The 17,357-nt window shown below is 42.7% G+C and overlaps 2 protein-coding genes across 11 annotated transcripts in view; one reads left to right on the top strand and one right to left on the bottom strand.

Annotated features, from left to right (window-relative positions):
* The window catches only part of NUMB (NUMB endocytic adaptor protein), an 89,190-nt gene extending 77,813 nt beyond the window's left edge, over window positions 1-11,377 (top strand). For 5 of the 7 annotated variants that reach the window (XM_063117655.1, XM_063117656.1, XM_063117658.1 and 2 more), the window contains 2 exons: window positions 6,508-6,663; window positions 9,617-11,377. In XM_063117655.1, coding sequence (XP_062973725.1) covers window positions 6,508-6,663; window positions 9,617-10,326 — 866 coding nt within the window. In that variant the 3' untranslated portion in view covers window positions 10,327-11,377. The remainder of the gene's footprint in view (window positions 1-6,507; window positions 6,664-9,616) is intronic. The other 2 variants (XM_063117660.1, XM_063117659.1) reach the window with 1 other exon arrangement.
* Window positions 11,378-16,766: 5,389 nt separating this feature from the next.
* Window positions 16,767-17,357, bottom strand: part of PAPLN (papilin, proteoglycan like sulfated glycoprotein) — a 67,319-nt gene continuing 66,728 nt past the window's right edge. For all 4 annotated transcript variants that reach the window (XM_063117632.1, XM_063117633.1, XM_063117631.1 and 1 more), the window contains one exon: window positions 16,767-17,313. In XM_063117632.1, coding sequence (XP_062973702.1) covers window positions 17,165-17,313 — 149 coding nt within the window. In that variant the 3' untranslated portion in view covers window positions 16,767-17,164. The remainder of the gene's footprint in view (window positions 17,314-17,357) is intronic.

Below are 17,357 nucleotides of genomic sequence, written 5' to 3'. Positions count from 1 at the left end.
GACCGTATTTTAAAAAATCTAAGTGATTTACAAAAAAATGAAATACATTAAAATACATGATAAATATTAAATTACAGTTAAAATAGATAATAATTGTTAAAACATTTATATAAAACTTTAAAATCAACACAACTCTGCAATAACGAACAAACAGACTGGGTCGCCCACTCAGTCAGGGAAGGCCTGGGTAAAGAACTGGGTCTGTAGTTGGCATCTAACTTTTTAGTATTGGATGGAGGAGGAACTCCCCACATACCTTTTCCTCGGAGTTAACTATAGACAAGTTTCCTGCCATGCAAACTTCCATCAGATTGCTAAAGTCGGTGAGGCGGGGTGATTTTTGCCACAAAGCAACAGATTAATAGGAAATTAGCTACAATTTACATAAGGGTTATGAAGATAAACTAATGTAACTAATACGTACTTCAATATTCTAAATTCAGATGAACTTAAACTCTTACCTTTTAGTTCCTTTGTGCTGCTCTGTCTTTTTGTGAATCACAAAGTCATAGGGCCAGGAAGAGTCAGATTCCTTTCAATTCCAAAACCTTTAGATTTATTCGTTCTCCTCTCCTGAGCTTTTGGAGGAATCAGAGCAATAAAGTTGTTGTTCCTAATATCCACGGGAATAAATGGATGCTGCCTGCCAGTGTCCTCGACTCCCAGCACTTTGAGGTCTAGTCAGGAGGACAGCGATACGCAACCCAGTGCCATCCAGACATTTTGAATAACAACTCTCATACTCCCTGACCACTGGCCATGCTGACTGCAGCTGATAGAAGTTGTAGTTCAAAAATAATTGAAGTGCACCAGGTTGCCTATCCCCATTCTAGATCAAACATCAACAAGAGGAAGTCCGCAAGCAAAGAAGGCATTGAAACCTTCTTCCTTCTCTTATGAAAATGGCAGTGTCGTTTTCAGGTTTCTCCCCCAAACCTTAACATATTTGATTTATTTATTTATTACATTTATATTCCGCCTTTTTTCCTCCAAGGAACCCAAGGCGGCGTACATAATCCTCCTCCTCTCCATGTTATCCTCACAATAACCCTGTGAGGTAGGTTGGGCTGAGAGTCTGTGACTGGCCCAAAGTCACTCAGTGGGTTTCCATGGCCGAGTGGGGACTAAAACCTGGATCTCCTGACTCCCAGTTCAACACCTTAGCCACTATACCACACTGGCACTCATTTCTGCTTGAAACAAGTAACATATCTACTTGAAACAAGTAACAGTTTCCATAGATTCGGGTTAAAGATATTTATTTATTTATTTATTAAATTTATACACCGCCCCATAGCCAAAGCTCTCTGGGCGGTTTACAAAAATTTGATTAGAATTTCAGATTGTTAGTAGAAATTGTTTTCATGAACAGAATATCTTGAAGTTCTTCTTTGTGGTCTCTGTGCCTCACACTAACGGGAGCCTCATTTTGGGAAACTTACATAGCTAACAGCATTTTTGGGTGGGAACTCTTCCCCCACCATCTACTATGGATGCCCCAATGGTTCCCACCTGATCCTCTCAGTTCTCTTTTGACTGCTATAGTGGCAGTCAATTGACTGTTATTGACTGTTCAGTTGGCGTTTTATTCTATTCTTTCTCAATTTTGTTTTCGGGTTTTTCTCTCTTTACATTTTTTATTTGGTTCTTGGTTTTTATACTGTGTTTGCATTTTGCAAGCGTCAGTGAGGGCATATGGCCTTTCAGGCCCTGTTTAGGAAGTGCATGAGGTGTGGTAGTAAGTTACCACCCTCCGATGGCCATTCCTTGTTTTTATTGTGTTCAGATGAAGGGCACGTTGTAGAGCCATACCCCCACTGCCAGGCACTTTCGAAGCAGACAAGAAGGCATAATTCTGATTGATTAAAGGCCATTCTCTGGAGAAGAGCCTTGGAAGCTGTTGGAGGGCAGGATACGCCTGTGCCTCAAACAGAAGTGATGGCTCAATGGGAGCAAACTTTGGCATCATCGACTGCTGCCCCGCAGTAGTGTCTGACTTGCCACGTACACCTGGACATTCGTTAACGCTGGCTGTGGCAATTGGCTTCTCCTGATCAACTCCAATTGGTGCCAGAGCAAGACCCACCAAGGCAGATCTTGTCGACATTGGAGCTAAGGGATGTTTCTCCTCTGCCTCTGCAGAGTCCTTATGTTTCCCCAGGGAGGATGCGAGAACGAGAGAGGAGAAGAGGGTCTCCGGATTCTATGTTCTCATCAGTATCATCCCGAGGATGCCTGATGCCTTACTGTTATTCCCTTGATCGATCTCGGTCACCTCATAGTTGGGCCCCTCAATCAGGATGGGATTGCCCTTATCCCCCTACTCATTATTGGGATCATGAATATCGGGGATGGCCAAGAAATCGTCATTACTGTGATTATGATTGTCGTCCTTCAGACTACTGCTATGGGCACCCTTCGGCTTTGATGTCAAGAACACCAAGAGAGGAGAGGAGAGTGTTACTTGGCCTACTATGCAGGGTCGGCGATCTTATCGTCCATCTGTATTAGAAACACGGGAGAGAGTAGAGCAATGTTTCTCGAGTACCATTTTAACTGAGAAACCAGTACAGTGTCAGCCATCATTAACATCAAATCTTCTTCAGGATTTGCCTTTGAGTGGACTTAGTTTGCCCAATTCCTGATTCACAACATGTTGGGGGATGAGAGAAGAACTGTACTAAGGTTTCTCAGTGGGAGATCATTTCAGTATCAAGGCCGATAATTGTCAAAAGTATATCTGTACCAGAAGAATCACCAATCTCAGAAGTGTACATGTCGGACTTGACATCCTCATCATCTTGTCAGCCTTTTCTGCCTTCTCTAGATGCAGCTGTGGGATCCCAGGAGATTGCTTCTTCTTCTGAGGACTGTTCACTGATCAAGTCTTGTGCATGGCACAATCATTGGGGCTCACGATGGAGCAATCGGTTCTGAGTGTGCAAGAACCAGTGTTCGATGCTGTCAGTACAGAGACTTTTAGGCCAGTAGCGATTCCAATGCTTTTATCAGTCATTAAACAGTCCTGGAAGAGTCCATCTTCTATGACTCCTGCCTCAAAGAGGTTAGAGGGAATGTATAAGCTGAATTTCTCTTCCAACATCCAGCCCTCAGCTCAATAGTGGTAGAGGCAGCGTCGTCATCAGCATTCCTCTCCAGTAGATAAGGAGGGTCATTGACTTGTTAGGAAGGCGTCATTATTCGTCAGCATCCTTAGGGCTAAAGGTGGCAAATTATCAGGCAGCCATGTTTAGCTACCAGCTTCTTTTGTGGGAGAAAATTGGCAATTTATTTGAAGATCTTCCTGATGAGAAAAGGCAGCTTGCTTGCCTTTTGCAGAATGAGGCTCTTAGACTATCTTGCCAACAGATCCACACATTGCATCATCAAGTGGATTGTGATTCAAAAGTCTTCGCTGGAGCAGTTACACTGCATAGACATTCTTGGCTGAGGTCGGCAGGGCTTACTCAAGATGCCCATGCTGGGATGGAAGATTTACAATTTGATGGGCAAGGTCTTTTTAATACAAGGACAGATGACTCCTTGGACACTATACAGAAGGCCAGGACTACTGCTCATCATATGGGATTTTCTCAGCAACAGCATCAGCCAAGACAGAAGCGCTGCTATAGAAATCAGCAGCCTTATTACCAGCATCAGCAGGCGTCTGATTTGGCAGTAACTAGGCAGAAGCAACCTTACCGATGACAGTTTCCCACTTCAAAGTTTCGGGGCTCACAAAGGAAAGGGGAGACTAACAATAAGTGGCGTCTTTGATTCGGTTGTTACTACGTACCAGATTCTTGGATCACCTCCCATTTTTGGCAGTCTTTTGTCCAATTTTATCCTAGAGTGGAGAAACATCATGACAGGTTCATGGGTTCTTTCGATCATCCAGCATGGTTACAGGATCGAGTTCGACACACTCCCTCCCATCGGCACCGTGAATCAGTTACTGCCCCCTCTCCTATTTTACATCAAGAGGTGGAGAACTTGCTGCTGAAGGGAGCAATCAAGCAGGTGGCCCCCCTCTCAGCTGTAAAGGGTATACCTGGAGTCGACAGTGTCATTGCAGATGGGCTGAGTCATTTGACCATGAGCTGAGCTCACACGAGTGAGAGATGGACAAATCAATGTTACAGACACTGTTCAAGTGATGAGGCAGTCTGTCAATTGATCTGTTTGTGACAGAAACAAATGCAATATGCTCCATGTATTGCAATCGGGGAGGTGTAGGATGATGGTCCTAGGGAGACGTGTTTTTGTGTCAATGGTCAGGGGTGCTCCATTACATTTTTCCACCCTTTCCACTAATCTCCAAAGTCCTGGTCAAGATCATTGCGGACAACACAAAGTGCATAATGCTGACTTCTTGGTGGCCCAGGCAGGTGTGGTTCGCCCCATTATTGAAGGTGTCTCGAAAGAACTACCTTTGCCTGCCTTCCACACTAACGCTACTAACGCAGGACAACGGTTGGGTACAACACTCAGATCTTCTAACGTTGCGTATGACAGCGTGGAAGATAGGATGATGGATTTGGCTATTCTTCCATCTCCTTTAAAGAGAATTTTGGAAGCTGCAAGGAAGCCTGCTACTCAAATTTCTTGTTCTAAGAAATGGGACAGTTTCTCAAGATTTGTAGCAGACAAGGGGTTTAACTTGCACAGTTGCTCAATGGAACAAATTCTTTTATTTTTGTGTGAGCTATTTGAAAAAGGTCTCAAATATTCTTCAATAAAGGTTTATCTTGCCGTGCTTTCATCAGTTCATCCTTCTGTTGAAAGTTTTCCAGTGTTTTCGCATCCTATGGCGAAGAAGTTTTTAAAAGGACTGAGAAATTTGGCACCACCTGCTTGGTCATCTGTGGCGCCATGGAGTTTATCACTTGTTCTAAAGTTTTTGTCTTCAAAACTATTTGAACCATTAGTGACGAGTATACATTTACTGTCATGGAAAGTGGCATTCCTGGTTGCCATAACTTCAGCTAGGAAGGCAAGTGTGTGTGTGTGTGTGCTTTGAATTGATAGCCCTTACCTGGTTTTTCATAAGGATAAAGTGGTTTTAAGGACTGATGTTACGTTTTTACCAAAGGTTGTCTCTGATTTTCTCATAAATCAGGAGATTGCTTTACCTGTCCCCCCCCCCTTCTCTGTCAACACCATTGGAGTCGACACTTCATACTTTGGATGTGCAGGGCTGGCGCTTTGGCTTTTTATAAGGCGAGGACAGAGTCATTCAGGAAAACCCCTCGTTTGTTTGTTATAGTGGCCAGAAAAAAAGCTGCCCTTTGTCTTCCCAACGCTTTTCAGCATGCACAGTCAAGACTATAAGCTTGCTTATGAGTTAGCAGGGATTCAGCTGTCAGCACCAGTGAAAGGACATTCAACCAGAACGATGGCTGCTTCAGCTGCTTTTGAAAAACAAACATCCATCCGCGATCTTTGTAGAGCGGCGACATGATCTACCCTGTCGACATTCGTTCAGCATTATCGCCTGGATGTACGATCTCAGGCGGATGCCTCCTTTGGAAGAACGGTTCTTTCATCGATTTTGACTTAATACACCTACCCGCCTCCGGTAATCTAGCTTGTTAGTTGCCCATTTATGTGATGCACAGAGACCACGAAGAAGAAAGACAGGCTGTGAATTGAATTGAGAGGTGCTATACTATTACAATTTGGAAAGGCAGGTTGCTTACCTGTAACTGTAGTTCTTCGAGTGGTCATCTGTGCAGTCATACAAATGGGCTCTGTGCCTGCATGGAGCCTCATTTCAAGAAACGTACATAGCTAACGGCATTTTTCGGGTGGGAACCCTTCCCCCACCATCTATTGTGCATGCCCTAATGGTTCCCGCCTGATCCCCTCAGTTCTATGAGACCAACATAGCAGCTTCAATACCAAAGGAATTTCCTCTCAGTACCATGGTTGTACTAAATAGAAACCAAAGCGGGGATGGTGGGTGGGTTGTGTGACTGCACAGATGACCACTTGAAGAACTACAGTTACAGGGAAGCAACCTGCCTTTCCAAATTGTAATAGTATAGCACCTCCCAATTCAATTCACAGCCTCAGTGTCCCAAGAACTAAGCATATGTGGAGCATGAAGTTCATACATTTTGCCTATGTCAACATTTTGAACTTGTGGTTTAGGATTACCAGGTTTGAACTTTCACTGCACGGGAAGCAGTGTATGGTCTTGGTCAGGTCAAGGAAAACGGAACAAATTACATTTGAGCATAAAATGTAGAAGCCACTTGATTCGCATTCTGGTAAAGCAGTAGTAAACATCAGCCAATTATCTTATAAAAGAGCCAGCAAAAAAAAAAAAAATGTTTTGAATAAAAAGCACCATGAAAAATGCCTGCAGATTGATAGCATGAAAGAGTGACTATGTTGTTGGTGTGTGCTGCATGTTGGCAAAAACCATGCGTTTATTTTAACATCCCAGTCACCTGCATGCCTTGCATGAATTAACAGCATTGATGTTGTCTGCTCCCATTTTAGTCAATGGCACTGCCTCTGCCTTCAGTGTGCTTGCTGCTAAATCAACTCAAACTCCTGTAGCGCCCACAGCAATACCAGTTCGTGAAACCAATCCTTGGGCTCATGCCCCTGCTGCTCCAGCTGCTGCTAAAACTGGCGCTGCAGCCTCTCTTTCTGGTAAGACGGGACACAGATACTGTGTGTTGCTTTTAGGGGTTAAACGTTGTGGTGCTGGATTAGAAGGACCTTGGTCTGATCTTTTTAGGTTTTTTTAATATCCAAAATATACCTTCTGTGAAGAGAAAGCAAAAGAATCAGTTGTAGAAGAAATGAATAGCTGGGCAGGAGTGTTTGAGATGCAGTGTTTTCCTAGGGAAAAATTAGATGGGCTGGAAAATGGATAAGAGCAAGACGTGTTTCAGTAACCAGGATACCTTTGATATTAAAAAGTTAACTATATGACCCCTCAGAAAATTGGAACTTGGTCCTATAGCTAAGCACCTGGCCTAATTGGCTTTCCAGAGACCCTAAGTATCTACATTCAATTTTTTCTAGTGGAAAAGCAACAGATAGAGTGAGTAGGGTTCCAGTTATAAGTTGTAATAGTACTTTTTAAATATAAACTGTAGGTGCAGATTCCCAAACAGTGGAGAAGGGCTATTTGTCTACTCATTCAAGTAAAGAATAAATTCACTGAACTGAAGGCAGCCGGACATGTTATCTGGCAGACATGATCATTGCATGTATATCAGTATTTCTCATAGTGCTTAGCTGACATACATGTGTTCTTAAATACATATGCATGCATTTTGGCCAGGGTTCTTGGGCATTTGTACATGGACATTTAAAAATGTATGTATGTAATGCCATGTTGCAGTGGAAAACACAGGTGTGTATGCCACTATTGTGTTTGCCAGACTATGGCCCCATTTAGAAGACACCTTTAACCACGGCTTTAACCACGGTGAATAAGGCTTTCTGGCTGTGGTTTAAGGTGTCTTCTGAATGGGGCCATCCACTGCTTGCCAGGAGCAAGTGTCTCATACCTCTGAAAAGGCCAGATGCCAAGTAGCACACAGGTTCTTCCTCCCAAGTTCTCCATGGATTGCAGAGAACTCCGAGGAAGTTTCTTACTTCATGCTGTGCTTTGTGTAGCAAAAATCTCTGCTGCTTCAAAGATCAGCACAACATGATACCTCTACTATACAGAGGAAGGTTGAGGTAGTTTTGGAGCACGTAGCATTACTTGAGACTTTATTTATTTTGTTTGTTTATTTAATATTTATTTATTTGTTTTATTATATTGCTATACTGCCTTTCTGAAGTTGGCCAAGGCAGTTTATACAAACTTCAGAAAAAAACCCATAATCAAGTAAAAATACAGTAAAACATTTTTAAAAAACCATTAAAAACCATATTTTTATTTATTTATTTATTTATTACACTTATATACCGCCCCCATAGCCAGGGCTCTCTGGGCTTTAGCAACAATTTAAGAAGCCAAGTTGAAAAGACATGTCCTGATCCCCTTCAGAGAGAGTGGGGAGCAGTCTCGATTCCAAAGGGAGCACATTCCAGAGTTTGGGAACAACAGAAACATTTTCCTGAGCATGCAGAAGCAGCATGAGGTCTGTGCTGCTTCTGTGCTATGAGACATGCAGAGGACTTGTAGAAAGGGAGAGGCCAGTGGTGAACCCACACAATGGCAGGCTACTGAGCCAAACCAAATTTCTAGACTTCTGTGGTTCCACATATTGTGTGTAGCTACTCTGCAATGCTCTTACGAGGAGCAGCCTCATACAGCATCCCTCTAAGCCAAGTTCTGTCTCCTATTTTGATTATCATCTGCCCTCCCAGGTCTGAAGCTAAGACATTTCATAACCTTAGGCAGGAATCGAACCTGGGGCTTTTTACATGAAATGTATTGTTTTACCACTGGGCTATAATTCTGTTTTAGTTGAAGAAAAAATCCAGCAGCCTCAATATCAAGTAGGAGCAAAGTTTGAGGCTGGTGGAGAAATAGAATAGACACATACCATTTCACATAGGCCCTATTCGGACAACATGCTAAGCCATGGTTGGGCCACTATCCCTTTTGCAGTAAGTGGTTAGTGAGTGTACCCCATCGTTAGGAATGTTTCCCACCACACACTCAGTCATGGTTCACATGACATGTTAAACCATAAGGTTTATCTCAAAACACTTTCCATCATGGTTTAGCATGTTGCCTGAACAGAGCCATACAAAATGTAAAGAAACTTGGAAGATGAAGAGGTTAAGGTTGAGCTTTGATAGCGAAGACAGTGAGTGGGTGGGTGGGTGGGTGGAGGCAGGATCCAGAAAAAAAATGTGTTTAGTTGAAATGAAAAAATGTGTTGAAGTAAACTGAAATGTTAAGTATTGAACATTACAGACCAATTAGAGAGAGGTTAACAGACTGAATTGCGTAGAAAGAGTAAGCAAAGAGTAGAACTGAAGGAAGGGAAAGAATGAAAGCAACAAACTGTCAGTAAGTACAGTATCACTTTTTCTGCAATCTGAGAATTCTGTGTGGTTGGGTGCATCTATGTAGCAGACAGTGCAAATGTTTCACACATACCATCTTGTAATTTGATCTGGTTACTGGGCAATGGATTTGACTGTGTCCCTGATTACAAATTGGAATGCATAAATCTCCCAGTGCTTGAACACCTTGGGTTAGGTGTTGACAGCCTAGTCCATTCCTGTAGCCCAGTTTTCATAGAGAACACCCACCTTTACTGAGTTTTAGAGCCTTCTAGAAATGGTGAATGGAGGTAGAATAGGAACAAGAACCTGTACATGTTTTCTCCTTCTTTGTAAGGTCTAGTCCCACTTCCAAAATTCGTCTTGAGGCATAATTTCTATGGATATAACTGCAACTTTACATTTCTTTTGTTCATTTTTTCTTTTAAAAGCAAAAAACCCTGCTGTATTAATTATAGCAGAGGAATATATTTCTCAACTGATGACGCAAAACAGACTGTCCCGGCCAAATTATAGTTAGAAGTTGCTCGGAGTACCACCTCAGATCCCTTATCACCCCGATTAGAAACAGGGTGAAGAGTATGCCTTGCTGAGGTTTAATCCTCATGTCTGTTTTCCTTCCCAGGTGCTGAATGGAGTAATAACTCGGGAGCTGCTTCACCAAATGTGCTCCAGGCAAACCACAGACGCACTCCCTCGGAGGCAGACCGTTGGTTGGAAGAGGTATCCAAAACTGTCCGGTCGCAGCCACCGCAGCCACCACCTCCAGCGCCCCAGCCACTTCTCCAGCCCCCTGCTGGCGCTTCTCAGGCAGCACCAGCTTTTCCAGTCAACACCTTCATGGCACCTCAGCCAGTGCCTGTTGGCGTGGTGCAGCCCATGCAACCTGCGTTTATCCCAGCTCAGCAATACACCGTAGCGAATGGAATGCCCTATTCGGCTCCCAGTGTGCCAGTGGTTGGAATCACCCCTTCCCAAATGGTAGCTAACGTCTTTGGCACAGCCAGTCACACTCAAGTATCCCACCCTCATCAGTCCCCCGGTCTTATAAAGCAGCAGACATTTCCTCAGTATGAAACTAACAGTGCGACTGCCAGCCCTTTCTTTAAACCTCCTGCACAGCAGCTCAATGGCTCAGCCGCTTTCAATGGGGTGGACACGGCCAAATGGTCCACAGAGGACAAGCACGTACTGCCACCTGCAGCTGCGCAGCAGGTTGACCCATTTGAAGCACAGTGGGCAGCGCTGGAGAGCAAATCAAAGCAGCGCACCAACCCGTCTCCAACTAACCCTTTCTCAAGTGAATTGCAGAAGACCTTTGAGATTGAACTTTAAGCAGTCCTGTGGCTTGTGCTTCGTCTGCGTGTCTGTGTGTTGGGATTGGATGTACGGGGATACAGGGAGCAGAGGGGGTTTGTGAGTAGCCGATGTCCCTATGGAATCAGAGTGAGCCTACACAGAGGGAACAATCATGGGGAGGGGGAAGAGGCTCCCAGCCCCCCAGCCACATAACCATTGGGAAATAATCTAGGAAATGTACCCGTACCAATGGCCTTCCTGCTTGGGAACCTGAATGGCAAAGGAAACCTCAAAAGGGCTGAAGATGGGAACTGAGCCCTGAAGCCCTTTCCCCACAAGAACTTCGGAAGACCTCATGAGATGAAAAGCAAATGACTCGCCACTACCTTTAGAGTGCGCCTACCTTCCTGTGAGTGACCCATTCCCCTGAGGGGAAGAGAGGAGTAGTGGGAAGAGAGGTGCAGTGATGAATGGGCCAAAGGGGAAAATGTGAAAGCTGCTCAGCGTATGCTGTGGGAAAGGATGAGCTTCCATTTTGAGTAACAGAACGATTATTATATATATAAAATAAAGCCAAAATCTTTATTTTTATGCATTTTAGATTATTTTAAATAGTTCTAGATATTAAAAGCTAATGAGTTGTAAGTAATCTTGCCAAAGTTATAAAGTGGGGGGGGGGGTTGGATGTAAAATTGTACATAAGATTGATTTATCACTGATTCTTACAGTCAGGAATATGGGAGTAGGGTGGGCGGGAGAGTTCCTAGCTTGTTCTTGTATGTTCATTGTAAAGTAGCATATTGCAACCACAATCATGAATCATGACCAATAAAAAGAATCACTATAGAGTAGTTTAAGAGCAGTATTGTCTTGGTTTGAAAACAATTGGTAATTTTTATCTTCTTTTTTTAAAAAAAAAATCAAACTAGATATTAGAATACGTATAGGTTCTTTCATGTAGTCCTGCAGTTTCCTTGTCTTAAATCTGTTTTAACACTACTGTGACAACTTAACTGTTATCATATCTACAATCAGGTCTACTTGAGAACCCATTTTATGTGCATTGAATAGATTTTTTCTTTTCTTTTTTAAGAAAAAAGCTTTCCTCCCCATTGTTCTATGTGAAAGCTTGTGGCTAGACTGCAGCTATTCCATGTTCTTCCTCTGGCAGATCATGAAATCCATCTCATTTTTAATTTTACTCTTAAAACTTGGCCTTACAAGCAAATGTAAGTTATATATTTGTACTGATGATTTATAATCTGCTTTAACAGAAATAAATGTTGGTAGTAGATGATACGGCTTTCTCAGCAGGCTTCCTTGTACTTTTCCTACAGCCTCTACTCTTCAAGTTCGGGTTCATTTGAAACACGACTGATCTACCAAACATAGTGCAGGATATGTTCCTGTTTGTATTTTTGTAAGAAACTATTTACTTAAACTAGGAACTCTTGAGACTTTTGGAAACTCAGTTTGTATTTACTTTAATTAGAGTTTTGGCATGCAGAAGTGGTATCTCAAGGTTTCTGATTTCTCTCTTTGGGGAATGTAGTTGTTCATGTACCTTCCTCGGACCTTGCACTGTATTACCAACTCATTTCTGTTGAATAGTTGTCACCACACTATGCAGAAGAGGTCCTGAAGAGCTTTCAGTACTTGCTTTAAGCAACATTCATATTGTTGTCATTCTAGGACTGATCCAGGGGCAAAGGTAGGGTTCAGTTTGTGGGCTACAGTGAGGAAAGGATGAGGAAATGGCTGAGAAAAATAATATTGCCCACAATTCAAGACAGTCCCAGACTACGCAATTGTCACTACAAAATAGTTGATGCTGCTACTATTTTAAATTTTGTAGGTGGTTTAGTTCAGTAGAAAGCATGTTTGCCTGTACTAAAACATAGCCACATGTTAGGTAGTTATGTGTGAACTTGGATCACACCATACTGCACCTTCGTACAAATCCATTCCATCTATTTTTGTCCTCAGTCTATCCATGCCTTCTGAAAATGTAAATATATGTAAATTCTCACCGAAAGGACAATCAGAGGTTGTCATCTTAAGCACAAAGCCTGAATAAATTTCCCTTGGGATCAATCGACAAGAATTTCGTTAAGGTGTTTTCACAGTATTGCAACTTTGTATAGCAAAAGGACAATTATTATTGCTCATGTCCAGATATCTTGAAGTTGTACTTCTGTTATAGAAATGTTCTTCCCATAGAGCACTGATTACTTATAGTAGAGGTGTCAAACCTCTGAATTCAGTTTGGGAGAAGCTCTTAAGGGGCAGCATTCCACTGGCGGCCAGGACCAAAAACAAAAGGGAGTGGGGGTCCAAAGACATAAGAAGCAGAGTCAACTCTCCACCCCACCCCAAATACCAGCATATTTTAGCTTCAAAACTCTTTCTGGCAATAATGAAGCCTTAGGAGAGCCATTCCAACCTTTTAGAATGGAAAACCCTCCTGCAAAAACCAGGAAACCAGTTGGGAAAAGAGGGGTGAGGTCATCTGAAGGAACCCCAGGCAGGTAAGTATTTGGCTCACGTGCCAGAGGTTTGACACCCTTGGCTTATGGGGGTTAAGAACATGAGAAGAGCCCTGCTGGATCAGACCAAAGATCCATGAAGACCAGCATTCTGTTCACACAGTGGCCGACCAGCTGTGGACCAGGGACCCACATGAGTGCGACAGCACCCTCCCGCCCATGTTTCCCAGCAACTGGTGTACACAAGCATCAAGCCTCTGATAATGGAGGTAGCACATAGCCATTAGGACTAGTAGCCATTGATAGCCTTCTCCAGGAATGAGGTTAATCATGTGCTATGTAATTAGTGAAGGCACTCTCCATACCGGTTTAGGACCACAGATGACTAAAAATGAGGCCCTTACATTCACACTTCGCATTGGAATGCTCACTCAGGACAAATTTAAAACAGAAAACAGCAAGACTGTCTCACCACCCTATGTTCTGGCATTTTAAGAACTTTTGCTGTGCCATTTAATGAAGCATTAACACATAACTGACTGCTTTGGCTGTGAAAAGTTGGCCCTGGAATGGCTACCTGGCTTCTTTACAGCTCCAAATACTAGCATGGCTTTGTGGCTACAGCAAGGTTACAACCCTAGTCCATTATGGTGGCAATGGAGTATCCTACTGGCACTGGATTGGGCTTCATGGTAAGTACCACTGCCTGAGAAAAAAACATGTGCCTTGTTTTAGACCTATGCAATGCCTCTGAGTATAAACTTGATAATATAATGCAGGTGTGGGCAATTTCTAGGGGTTAAGGGCTACATTGCCGCAAGAGCCAACTGGGGGCGGGGCTACACTCTTCCTACATCAAAGTTCCCCTTGCTGCAGCAACACCCCCTCCCATGATATGAGAAAGAAACAAGGTGGACAAGGACTGTACACCTTGTTTACAAGCAGAATTGCACCTCAAGGAAGTTTCTAGGAGTACAATTGCATCTAGCAAGGTGTGCACTCGCTTTGTGCCTTTTTTCCCAGCAATTGCTTTTTTTCTTTTTTGCTACTGCCGCTGCTATAATATCAGCAACTTTGATGGGGATAGCCTCCACCGAAACCAATGGCAGAAGGGCACATGCAGCCTGAGTGCTGCCTGTCCCTGGTTTTTGTTTTTGTAGCACTAGATTTGGTATGGTAATCTTTGGGCATGCCTTATCCCTTCCATGAAAAACAAGTTCTGAATGTAAGAAGATGTAACCTATCTTATGTTTTGTGCCCTTATCAGCTGCTAGTTTTTCATTTTATATTTGAATATTTGCTGAAGTTAAAAATGCTAACACTACATTAATTTACACCTTCAGTTTTCAGTTGAGTAATTTGTGACCTGGTTGTTCTTCCAGCAACCAAAAATTCACAGTGGTAGCAATATGTAGAAGATCACATCATTTCTGCATTCTTAATGTTGTCCATGATAGACCCAGTTGAATGTTGTGCTGTAAATATGGAATATTTTTTTCAGGAGCAATTTATTAAAAGTTCCTCAATAGTTTAAGTGAAGTTTCTCCCATTGGATAATCAGATGAAGCTGAGAACAAAGGCTGTATATAAAACCTGACTTCTGTGATAAAACTCCAGTGCACCTTTTTCACTTTTCTATACTGGCTGATTAAATAACTGTTCATAAACCAGCAGCCTATGTTAAAAAACAACAACCCAACTTTATCAATCAGGTTTACTTTAAAAAGATGTTTGAAAATTCCAGAATAGTATGATGTGCCTACAACTGTCTAACTTGCTGGTGTATGCTGCTAATTCCAGTGTTCTTGAAATAAGGTGTCCATGTATTTTATGTCTGTCTGCTATACAAATCAAAGTTTTAGTGGAAAGCGTCAGTTGTGGCACTAAATGCTGCAGTATTTTAAAAAAAAAAACAGACTTGGATCTGCTTCATTAGTTTTCCTGCAAGTCACTCCTGAGTATCATTATATTGCAGATGTGGTTTGTGTCGGCATAAATAGAATTAGAACTAAGTATATCTGGGATGGTTCAATTTTATGTGTGAGTAGTTATTTGCATAAAACTTTCCACACTACTTTTTCTATATGCAATAAAGTTATAGCAAGTGGAAGGTTTTCATGTAGACTCTAGGGAGGCAGTCACAAGTAGTAGTGCCATAAACCTGAGTTTCCCTTTCTTCAGCACAGCTAACTCAGACTGCAGGGAGAGTCTTAAGCTGGAAGTTTTTCATGTAGCCTGCAACGACAGCCATAATTTTAAGGTTTATTTCTGGGCTGCTCATCGTAGATCACTGTTCTGGTTTGCTACTTTCCATACAGTGGGCCCATTCAGAAGACACCATGGTTAAAGCCGTGGTTTAAGGTGTTCTCTGAACACAGCCTGGCTTTCTGGCTTCACCACCGTGGTTAAAGCTGTGGTTTAAAGTCTTCTGAACAGGGCCAGTGTAAACTCCAGGGCAGCCTTCCTCAACCTGGGGCGCTCCAGATGTGTTGGACTGCATCTCCCAGAATGCCCCAGCCAGCTGGCTGGGGCATTCTGGGAGTTGTAGTCAACACAACTGGAGTGCCCCAGGTTGAGGAAGGCTGCTCCAGGGTCTTTTTTTTAGATCCTTTGGGCAATGGGCACCCTCCCTTAATGAATGCCTTATCACCACCATTGTTACCAGCTGCTATTGTTCATCAACCTCTTTCTCATTGCTATCACTTGCTTGCTTAACAGACAGAGAGCCAGTGAGCAAGTAGGCAGAGGCATCTACTGGACCTCCTCACTGCCACCATTGACTGGGCCAAGCGAGAAGTAGGTTGCAGGTTGCAATGGTGGAGTAGGGGGCTCTTACCAGTGGGCCCCTGTAGAGGCCCAACCATGCCTACCCTTGCACACAATTAAATAATTAATAGATTAATGAAAAGATGCCCCAGAAGATCAGCAAAGGGGGCTATTGTTTGGTGAACCTTGGGTTCATTTTATTAGTAGAGTCCATAATTTTGGGAAGCAATCCTATGGGGAAAAAACTGCACTTGGAACTGATGCTTCCTAATGCTGGAGTGGAAAGGTAAGTTTACCTGTGTATGTTAAGTACAATTCCTTCTTAGTTCAACTATAAAAGTTCACCCCATAAACATGAGGTTTAGAAGGCAATTTCTTCTGTGATAAAAAGATTTTTTTCTCATTCATTCCACACGTTATGTAGACTTTAGGTTTCCCAGAGTAATTTCTTAGTTCAACTATGTGAATTACCCGGTATTACTGGGATACATGGTGTGTCACCATTTTTCCTTTTGCACTTGATTTGGAATCCCACCCAACTAAATTAGTTTATACTAGGTTAGTAAAGTTGACTACTTTGAGATAATTAACCCATCTGAACTTTCTTGCCATCGATGGTCATCTTTAGATGTTACAAATTAAGCCTCTGGCAATGATTAACCTGAGGCTAAACGAAGAGGCAAGTCAATATTCTGAAGCGTGAACAACCTTGTAGCCACGCATACTGGTACTCATGTGCAAGAAAGATCCCTGATGGTGCCCAACTGACACTATTTTCTTCTTTAGGAGACTTCGGCTGCAATCATATACCCATCTACCTTGGAGTAAACTCCATTGAACTCCTTGAGCTAGTGCAATCTTATGCATGTTTACTTGAAAGCAAGTCCCACTGTGTTCAATGGGTATACTCTCCACAAAATTGCGGCCTTACGTCTTATGTGTTTCTGATATGTAAGACTCGACTCAAATTCCTATACAATTTTCAGCAACCTCTGAATCTCCTGCAGTTCTGCCTAACTCTAAGCATTGTTTATATGTTACCAAGACCTCTTCATTAGTAATCATGTGTATCTGTTGTGAAACTAATCCACTTGTCTCCTTGTAGCTCTTGAAAGCTCAAAAGCACTGAGTGATTGTAGGACACTTGAGATAAACACACAGGGGAAAGATTCAAGGTCAGCTTGCTGAGTTTCCACAGAACTCTCCTCAGCAGTTTTTCTTATGCATCTATTTTTGTATAAAGTTTAAAGGTGAGTATTGCTCATTATCATTGACCAGTCTTGAGGCATCTTTCTCTCTTGCACTTTACTCTTGTCCATGTCGCTTGGTAAGCTTTGTCAGAGAAACAATAACTTCTTGTTTTCTTATATGTACAGGTCAGCCAGCTGTCAGAGAATTAGGTCCTCTTGGTTACAGAAAGCTTACAAAAGTGGAGACTTGACTAGTGACAACTGTTCTACCTGTTGCCATATTGGCCATCCTGACTTCCCAGTGTGTATGCTTGAGTAAACATATCTGAGATTGCTTCTTGAGAAATTGCCACTGTAGGTAATATGATTCTTTCAACTGGAGAAGGATCGCAAGTGCGTGAGTGGGAGGGTCGATGGGGGGAAGCATGAGGCTCAGCCATGGTGGCGAGAACAACTGGCACAGCAGAAGCTGGAGTAATACTCATTACTGCATAGCTGGGCCTGTAGGATAAGGTCACAGTTGGCAAGATGTGGTTGGTCGACACATTCCCTGCTTAGGTCCACAGGAAACGATGCAGCCACTGGAGGAGAAAGAAGGCAGAAGTTAGCAGGCTTTTGAATAGAG

The sequence above is a fragment of the Elgaria multicarinata genome, chromosome 2, assembly GCF_023053635.1.
Source record: "Elgaria multicarinata webbii isolate HBS135686 ecotype San Diego chromosome 2, rElgMul1.1.pri, whole genome shotgun sequence".
NCBI lineage: Eukaryota > Metazoa > Chordata > Lepidosauria > Squamata > Anguidae > Elgaria > Elgaria multicarinata.
This window is presented reverse-complemented; position numbering and strand designations above follow the sequence as displayed.